The sequence below is a fragment of the Merops nubicus genome, unplaced genomic scaffold (genome assembly GCF_000691845.1).
Source record: "Merops nubicus isolate BGI_N331 unplaced genomic scaffold, ASM69184v1 scaffold12093, whole genome shotgun sequence".
Classification (NCBI taxonomy): Eukaryota; Metazoa; Chordata; class Aves; order Coraciiformes; family Meropidae; genus Merops; species Merops nubicus.
The window spans coordinates 1-9534 of record NW_008599598.1 but is presented as its reverse complement, the minus strand read 5'-3'; the positions used below and the strand labels follow the sequence as shown (position 1 = coordinate 9534).

Here is a 9534-nt window from a genome sequence, read left to right as displayed (position 1 = left end):
CAGGCCAGCGGCATGGGGATTCTGTCACCCAGAGGCTGAGGCTCTTGTAAAGTACAGAGGGACTTCACCTCTGGAAATGAGTCGTGTCAGATCTTAGAGGATTCCAAGAACAGAGTCAGGCTTCAGGGCACTGTTCTGTTGTAGGCTGTTAAGAGGGGGGTGAGGATTTTCTGCAGCACTGTGCACAGCTTGATCTGGAATGAATAAAAGAGAAAACAACATCAAACCAACTCAAATTTAAAGCCTGAGGGGCATTTAAATACGGGTCATATAGAATGTGAGTGGGTATAAGGAATAACTCAGATGATGAACCTTAAGCACAGAAGCAGTCCTCCTGACTGCAGCACACCCACGGGGAGGTGCTTGTGGGTGGTCCTGGCAGAACTGAAGCCTCTGCCTGTGGAAAGTTGAGATTTAGAAGCCAGAGGCAGCCGTGGAGCACTGCTGAGCTAAACTTCACTGCTCCTCTCACTGCTTGGTGATGTAACTGGTTCCCTCCTGGGCCTTTTCAGGTAGGAGGAGGGTAAAACTCACAAACAGAGGAAGGAATGTGACAAAAATGACAAGGAAACGTGTATGTGGTGTTACTTCTGTGAAATAACTTCTTGTTTGGCTTGAGTGGCCCTGGCAGGAGGGTGAGGGCTCTGGGGAGGTGAGGTGAGCACCAGGAGCAGACACTTATGCAGACAGAAGTCTTCCCCTTGCTGCCAGGTCAGAGATCTGACTTCAGGCACAGCCTTCTCGGGCAGATGGAGCCCAGACAGACACTGCTGCCTGCTCCCTGCCCTCCTGGAGGCAAAGCAGCACTGGCAGTGCCAGGTCCTGCTGCCAGGCTGGGCAGGAAGGTGCTGAGAGCAGCTCTGAAGGGCTGGGTGGCTCTGGAGAGTTTTTCTGTGAAACCTGGAGAATCTGTCTGTCCTGAAGGAGTTTGCTGCCGTGGAGGCTGCTGCCACACTGGCTTTAGCCATGCAGCTTGCTGGTGGGATAGAGCTATGGGCAGGGCTACACTAAAAGTGAAATTGTATAATCATTAAGGCTGGAAATGACCTCTGAGATCATCAGGTCCAACCAGCAGCCCAACACTTCTATGAGCACTAAACCATGTTCCTGGGGGCCACATCTATACATTTTTTGACATCTTCCAGGGCTGGGGACTCCAGCACCTCCCTGGGCAGCCTGGCCCAAGGCCTCACCACTCTGCCAGGCAAGTAACTCTTCAGAATACTCAGTCAACACCTTCCCTGGCACAACTTCAGCCCATTGCCTCTCAGCCTGTCCCTGGTAAACTTGGTCTTCTGCTGACTGCTTGCCCAACACAGACTGATGTTATCACTAACAGGCAGCCCAGCAGCCAAACTCCTCCCTCTGCTCCCACATCACACACCAGGGACCAAAGTGCCAGAAAACCAGAGGGAGAACAAGTCACTGCACTCACCCACCACAGGGGATGTGAGGAAGGGAGTGAGACACAGCAGGAGCCAAGCCATGGGCAATGGGAGCAGCCAGGCCAGGAGCCCAATTCTAGAACCTGGTGGGGATCTCCTCATCAGCTCCCACCCAAGGCTGGCCACACCCTGGGTGAAAACCAACCAGGAGGGGCTTTCCTGCCTGGCTGTGGCCATCACCCATCTGCCCACCCTCACTCAGGGCTGGGGGTTTAACCCAGCATTCACTTGGAACAGGTAGAGATCTGGGGCTTTCAGGCTCTTAGGAAGTGCACAGAATTCTTGTGCTCCCTTGGGGTTATTTTTCAGCATCCTGTGATCACATATTGTAGCTTTTGAGGATTTCTTTAAAACCTTTTGCTCCATGGCAAAGCAGTAGCTGCAGTTCTGTTTCCTCGTGTGATGAAACTTCCTTCAGCTAATCCTGAGCAGGTTGCTTCTCTAGAGGCAGAGCTTTTGAGAAAGAGAAGCATGGTCTTCTCTGCAGGTGTGGGAAACCCAGCTGAGGCAGTGCCCACTGATACAGAGAGGTGTGGAGCAGTGTGAGATTTCTGTTGGCTTCCCTTCAGAGGGCTTCAGAACCTTACCTGTGAAGCCCAGGCTGGGATGTGGAGAGAAGGGGATGAGGAATTGTGGCTTGTCTGGTTAGTAAGTTGGGTTTTGGGAAGCCTGCAAGGCAAACAAAGCTCTCTGAAATCCCGTGCCTGTCTCCTGGGTAGGCTGCTACTGTAGGACCTTAGAGGTAACACACCCCCTTTAATTCCTGGGGTTTGATTTCAATTTATTGTAATATTGTAAAAATAGTGTCAAGTTTAGAACTGGAGTGGGAACAGTCATGTGGGCAGTGAACAAGAAGTGCCTCCATGTGCCCAGCTCAGAAGCATCTCGTGAGGCTGACATTTACACCTCTGTCCTGAAGAGGAGCAAAAGAAACAATGCTCCAAAGGTGGTTTCTAACCAAAGTGCTTGTTATTAAACTCAGGAAAGCTGCTTCATTGCTGGTCCCTTGTCTTCTGCTTCAGATATAATCCGTACCATCCGGGACCCAGAGAAGCCCAACACTCTGGAAGAGCTGGAAGTGGTCACGGAGAGCTGTGTGGAAGTGCAGGAGATAGGAGAGGAGGAGTATCTGGTTATCATCAGGTTTACACCCACAGTACCTCACTGCTCCCTGGCCACTCTCATTGGTAAGAGTCGTGTCTGCATAACCTCAGTGGTGGTTAAAGTTCAGTGGCATTCACCAGGAGGTTCAGCCTCAGAACCCTCCCAGCAGTGCAAACAAAACCCACGGCGTGGGCACATCCATCTGCTTTTGTCAAGCTGGGGAGACTTCAAAGGGGAGCTCTCAAAACTCTGCTGGGACAGAATTCCTTCTTCATACTCTCCACATTATTGTAGTAGTGTTCAGTGGAAATTTTGTCAGCTCTTAAAGAAAATCTCCATCAGAAGTGTAGAAGAAAGCTGGAAATGGAGAAATTTGTCTGTATCTAGTGTTTTGGGAGGTTTTTAGAGCCCAGAGGCCTCCTGAGCTTGTAAGGCCAGGTATGAGCTTAACTGAGAAGCTGCATCCAAAGGTTCAAGCCACAAATTATTTGGTCTCCTCCATGGCTTGTGCTGCTCAGAATACAAAGGGAAGGAGGTTCTCCATTGTACTGGTGATTTTTGGTTGTTAAATGTGGATTCTCTGAGAATGCACCTCAAACCTTGAATTTTACAAGGAAATCTCTTGTCTGCTTTGTTTACACAGGCCTTTGCTTAAGAATAAAACTTCAGAGGTGTTTGCCTTTTAGACATAAGGTAAAGTACCTGTTCTGGAACTTGCTTTCAGCCACATGAGTGTATGAATGCCAAGCTCTGCTTGAAAAGAGAATGTGCTGCAGGGTGGAGGAACTTGTGAGATGCCACCAGGGACAGGCTCTGAGAATGTTACAGGACAGAGTAGCACCAGAAGGAGTCTGAATAACTGTCATTCTTTCTTTGCCAAAGACCATTCGTTGCTCCAGTGCTAAAATCAGAGAATCATAGAATCATTTAGGTTGGAAGGGACCTCCAAGATCATCAAGTCCAACCATTGAGCCATTAGGGCTCTAAAGTCCTCTGCTAAAACAGATCAGAATCTGTCAGGGCTGGAAGGGACCACAAGGATCACCCAGTTCCAACCCCTCTGCCATGAGCAGGGACACCTCACACTAGATCAGGGATTCCCTCATCAGCTGTCCCTTGGGTTCTGGTGGAAGAGAGTGTTTCCAAACCCAGTGCCACGATGGATCTAAGTCATACTCTAGCCTTGGAGAAAGTTAATTTGGCCTCCTGCAATGTTTTGATGTGTCTAAGCAGCACAGAGCTGAAATATTCATCGTTACTGACTCTGCTTAATCACTGATCTGTGATTCTCATCACTGAGCAAAACTTACTAGGGGTGTCTTCCTGGGAATCTCTTCCTAAGGGTCTCTCCTCAAGGGCATTTAGCTTCTGACAGTGACACTTGTCATTCGGTTGGCTCTTAAATTGTTCCTGAACTGTGGCCTGCAGGGAGCTTGTTGAGGATGCAGTGCCAATTTTCCACACTTTCCAGTAGCATAACTGCAATTCCTTTTCCACAAGAGCAGTTAGAGGAGTGAATGAAGGGAGGAGTGAAGGAATGGCTCCACACCTTTGGAGACAGATTACTGGGGCCTCTCTGCAAGGGGCAAGGAGATTGGCTTGTGGTTGTGTTGCAGTGAAGCCTGGGGTGAGCTCTTGGCCTTGATCTGTGAAGGTTTTTAGGAGGATGAGTTAGATGGACTGTGTGTGTGCTGTACAGTGTTTGTTCTGCCAGCACTGAATGTAGCCAGCTGTTGATGCACACCTCTAACATGAGTGATCTCTCCTCTAGCTGGAAATCTACATATCTGAGGGTACACATTCCACTGAAGAGGACAGTAAGTAGAGCTGATGGACGTGTGTGCTTGTGTGCTTTGGAGAAGTCATCTCCTTCCCCTCCCCTACTGTCCTCCTCAGAAATGAGTCCACCATTGAAGCTTTGAACTGAGGCACAACGTGGAGGCTGTTCCACCACCTGCACTGCTCCTGGGAATGGAGTTGTGGTCTTGCTTGGGTTTTTTAGACAAACAACCCCCCCTCAGTTCTTGCAGGTGTATTATTTATAACAAAAGAAGCTGCTGCTGTGCTTCTGAGTGATTAACAAGAACTTCCTGACTGGTTATCTCACGATCTTACCATCATAACACAAAAATTTGTTTTTTAGTCAATGTTCAAAATCAAATACACAGGGCATGGAAATTCTGAGCTATGGCAGTCGCTGTCTCTCTTGCAGCCTCTGCCCAGGCAGGCTCCTGGGTTCTGTTCTCAGGCCTGAGCTATCCTGCTGTGGTGGGAACCAGCTCTTTGGAGGCTGTGATTGGAAGTGGAGCCTGGAGAACCTGGAGTGCTGCCTTGTCACAAATTTCACACTTGACTTAAGACACGTCCTTAGAGCACCTGATGTTCTTTTCCTAAACTGGAAAAGTAACAGAATTATTTGGTTTCTGGTGATTCTTTTCTTTTTGTGACTGAGCTTTCAGTTGCTTTGTTCCCATTTTCCTCTTAATGCTCTGTCCTTTGACTGTTGGCTCTTGAGCACCCTCACGCTCTTCTTGTCTCCTCGCCCTTCTGCTGTGCCTGGCACAACCTTTTTATTCTGGGCCCTGCAGCTGGAGCAGGTGCCTGTTCAGGGCTTTCTCAGCCAGCACACACCCTTCAGGCCTGGCTGCTGCACAACCATACCTTCCTCCTAAGAGAAAGCTGCCCAGTCAGCTGACACCACAGCAGCTTTCTCAGCGTGGGGCTGAAACCTCCTCAGTGCCCTCCGACGCCCCGCGTTGGCCACGTTCCTCTTGCAGGATCTGCACAGTACCACCAAAATCTGCTCCTGATGTGGCTCTTTTGTGTGGTGTTTTGCAGTCAACAAGCAGATCAACGACAAAGAGAGAGTGGCAGCTGCAATGGAGAACCCCAACCTGCGGGAGATCGTGGAGCAGTGTGTCACAGAGCCCGACTAGCTGTGCTGCCCACAGGAGGCCTTTTGATACCTTTCTTAAAGTATCTTTCTTTAAAAAAATAAAGGAAAATAATAATAATCCAGGCCTTGAGTTTAATACTTGAGTTCTTTTTATCTTCCTTGTGTTGTTTTTTTTTTTTTTTAAAAGAAATTGTTTATAAAATAGATGATTAAATTATGATGATACAGGCTCTAAAGTGAAGGGTATAGTGTTAAGAGTTTGTAATTTCTGGCGTCCAGAGAAATATTTTATGATGAAAACCAAAACAAGGCATCTGTATTTCCTTCTGATGGACATTGTGATATAAATTCTGTTTTGCAAGTTATATTTCTACCTTGTTTCAATCACTGCACTGTAAAAATAAAACAGAGTCTTGTACTGAAATGCTGCTGAGTTCAGAAATGCTCCTTTTTTCTTTCTTTAAGCTTAGGTTGAGATTTCTGGTAGAGAAGGAAACATTTCATTCAACTTCTTTGTGGTGGGTAAACACATTAAATCTGAAATGAATTCAGAAGAAGAATTTGGAACACAGGTACTGGGCTAGAACAAGGTAGATTTTTGCTGGGACACTTCTCACTAAATATTTGTGCTTTTCCCCCTCTAGGTACATGTTTCTGATTCTTGAGGCTTTTTGGGATAAATGGGAGATTCCAGGAGTCCTTCTGTGGAGCAGCAGTTACTGCAGTGGGCTTGTATGTGGCTAAGTGGTGAGAAATCCTTGGAGTTCTGTGCAAACATCTGCTGAGAGTTCAGGGATTTGGAACCCTTGTATTAAACCCCATAAAGTTTTCCTGGAGGCCTTAAATGGTTGAATGTCTCCAGCTCTGCTCCACATCATAAATGGGAGTTTTTCCCTCTGTAAGGCACCACTGTAAGGTGGACACGTTTCCTATGGTAAGGTTCCCAGTTTGGCTGTTCCAGGCCATTAAAGCAGAAGTGTGGAACAAGAGCAATGTGTTTCTTTCCCTCTGTTTACTCTTCAATAAACCCTTGCAAATTGTAGTTTCATTAAATGCAATTAGCAGTTTGAATCAATATAGAGGATTTATTCTGTGCAGTTACTTGTCCACTCGTCTATTAATGATGGCTGGGGAGAAGGTGGTTTGGGAGTGTCCTCCCACGAGGGGGAGTGATGAGTAAAGATCACAGAATCCCAGACTGGTTTGGGTGGGAAGGGACCTTTAAAGGTCACCCAGTCCAGGCCCCCCGCAGGGAGCAGGGACATCTGCAGCTAGAGCAGGGTGCTCAGAGCCCCGGCCAACCTCACCTGGGATGGTTCCAGGGATGGGGCAGCGACCACCTCTCTGGGCAGCCTGGGACAGGGGCTCAACACCCTCAGTGTCAAACATTTCTTCCCTCTCTCTAGTCTCAATCTCCTTTTTGAGTTTAAAACTTTGAGTAACTCCACTTCAGACAATGGTAAAAACATCTCTTTCCATCTTTTTTTATAATCCCCCTTTAATTATTTCCCTGGAGCCTTCTCCTCTGTGGCTGCCCCAGCCCAACTCTCTCCTGCTGGGCTCCCAGCAGAGGGGTTCCCCCCTTGGGGCATTGCTGGGGCTCCTCTGGCCCTGTTCTCTGCATTCAGGAGCTTTCAAAAAACCTGTGCTCACGTTCCTTCTTCTTCCCCTTTTTCACTCCTTACACCCAGTTCCTCCCCCCTCCACGGGAAGCCTGCACAGCCCCAGCAGCCCAAGCCAGGGCTGCAGCCCAGCTCCTGGCCTGGTGCTGGGCAGGGGGTGGCTGAGAGCACCCGGGCTGCTGGCCAGCCTGAGGGCAACCTGGGCTCAAAGGTTGTCAGTATTTGCTCTTTGTCTTTGCTTTTTCTGGGCTCTTTCATAATGGTGCAAGATGTAAATACAGGGGGGCAAAGATCATTTTCTTTACCAGAATTCCAAGTCACGGTGGTTTCAGGCTGATGCCAGAGCCTGGGGAGCTGTCCCTCAGAGCCATCTCTTTATCTTCTAATGCCACATTTCAAATGCTTTTGTCTTTGAGCAGAAACTTTCTCAGAAAACTTTCATCCCTTGAGAAAATTTCCTTGTTACCACCAGCCATCCCAAAATAGCACTTACACGCCGTGCACAGGCTGAGAGGCAATGGGCTGAAGCTGCACCAGGGGAGGTTTTCACTGGATATTAGGAAGAATTTCTTCCCTGGCAGAGTGGTGAGGCCTTGGCCCAGGCTGCCCAGGGAGGTGCTGGAGTCCCCAGCCCTGGAGGTCTACAAACGACATGTAGATGTGGCACTTGGGGACATGGTTTAGTGGCCATGGGAGCATTGGGTTGATGGTTGGAACTGATGATCTTAGAGGTGTTTTCTGACCTTAACGATTCTATGATTTTCAAGAAAATAATTCCTTAAACATCATCTATGAGGACACCATTTAAGACTGACTGAATAATCAAATCAGGTCCTGCTGGAGCAGGCCTGGAAGCTGAGTGGATATCCTCTTCCACTTGGTAACAATTTAATTTTGTTTAAAAGCAAGACAGTCTATATTTTTGTAGCCCAATGCAACCTTATCATGACATTTCCATGAGCTGTTGCAGCTTCTTTCTGCTGGTTCTACTCTCACAGAGAAAGCACCACAAGAAAAACAGGAGAATCTTGTTTTGATCAGATGTTCTTTACGTCAGGCCAGTGTGTCCTCACGCTGCTGCCGTGTCGCTGCTTGTTGGGGTTTGTAAAAGGAAGGAAACAGGACAAGATTCAGCTGCTTTACACTGAGGGGAACACAGGGCTGTCATCTGATGTGTCTGGGGCTGTGCACCGCCCCTGCTGCCCCCAGATTTATGGCAGCCCTGAGAGGTGCAACTGCTTCTCCTGTTCCCTGCTCTGTTTGCCACGGTGCAGAGCCAGCTGCTCGATAGATCAGTTTTCATCCCAGAGGAAGCTTCTGCTCGAGCAGTTTTGAAGAGCTGCCTGTCTGTGCACAGCAGGGAGGGCTCTGCCCCCACCCTTGCAGAATTACTGGTGCCTGTTGTGGGCTTCAAGCCTACTGACCACGAGCAGAGCCTCCCACAACAAACAGCAGCTCTGGGAGGGTGTTTTCTGCTGAAACTACACCCGCTCTGTGCAGCTTCAGTGTAAGTGTACCCTTCAAAACCCCAGGAGAAACACCCTAGGAAAAGGAAAAGGCTCTTCTGGGGGAGGGAGATGATGCTGATCCATTTGATTTCTCTTTGAAATTCAATCCCAGGAAGGTTATCTTGTTCCATTTCCTGATCCAACACCACAATGCTCCAGGTTGTGCTTTACTATGGCTCAACCCATTTCAGATAACCCCTAATGGAAGCCAGCAGCCTCTGGAGTGTGTGGAGATGAGGGAGTGTGAGCTGTGCCCCAGGAGGCTGAGGGTAGCGGGTGCCTGTTGGCTGGTCCCTGCCTGGGAGCCACCAGCAGCCCCCAGGGCCCCAGGCTGCCCATGGCACCGGGCTGGCGGTGGCTGAGATATCCCGACGTGCCAGTGTGGAATTCCAGAGCGTTATTTCAGCACCAGTTCCAGCTGCTTCAGCCATCCCTGGAGCCTCCAGGCGAGTCCAGCAAAGCCTTCCAGCTGCCTTCCTGGGCTGGAGCTGGTTTCTGAGGGCTCTCCATGGAATTGGGGAGCAGGTTGTGATTTGGCTACAGGAGTGAGCTCCTGCTCAGGCACAGGGACTGGCAGAGCCTGTGAGCTGGGGTTTGTGAAACACCCTCACTGCTGTAGGAGGACAAAGCCCCTCCTGGCCAACTGCCCCAGGTTAGGCATGAGGTTCTGCGGGCTGGAACAGCCCTTTGGCCAGTTTGGGTCATCTGTCCTGCCTGTGTCCCCTCTCAGCTCCTTGTGCCCCTCCAGCCTTCTCCCTGGCAGGGCACGAGCAGCTGATAAGTCCTTGACTTCATCTAATCATTGACTGAGCAGCTACCAAACCGTCAGCGTGTTATCAGCGTTGTTCTTATGCTAAACCCAAAACCCAGCAGGAACTGGGAATAAAATTAACTGTGCCCCAGCTGAAACCAGCCACAGCTACTGACCGACCCCGGGAGCCTGAGCTGGCCCCGCCTCA

General features: G+C 49.3%; 1 protein-coding gene across 1 annotated transcript; it reads left to right on the top strand.

Moving 5' to 3' along the window:
* Nucleotides 1–2467: 2467 nt before the first annotated feature.
* On the top strand, nucleotides 2468–5485 carry FAM96A (family with sequence similarity 96, member A; the record flags this gene model as incomplete). Its single annotated transcript, XM_008937451.1, has 4 exons — nucleotides 2468–2632; nucleotides 3193–3242; nucleotides 4321–4366; nucleotides 5388–5485. Coding segments are annotated over 4 exons (359 nt in total), but the record flags the coding sequence as incomplete, so codon positions are not given.
* Between the last annotated feature and the right edge of the window lie 4049 nt (nucleotides 5486–9534).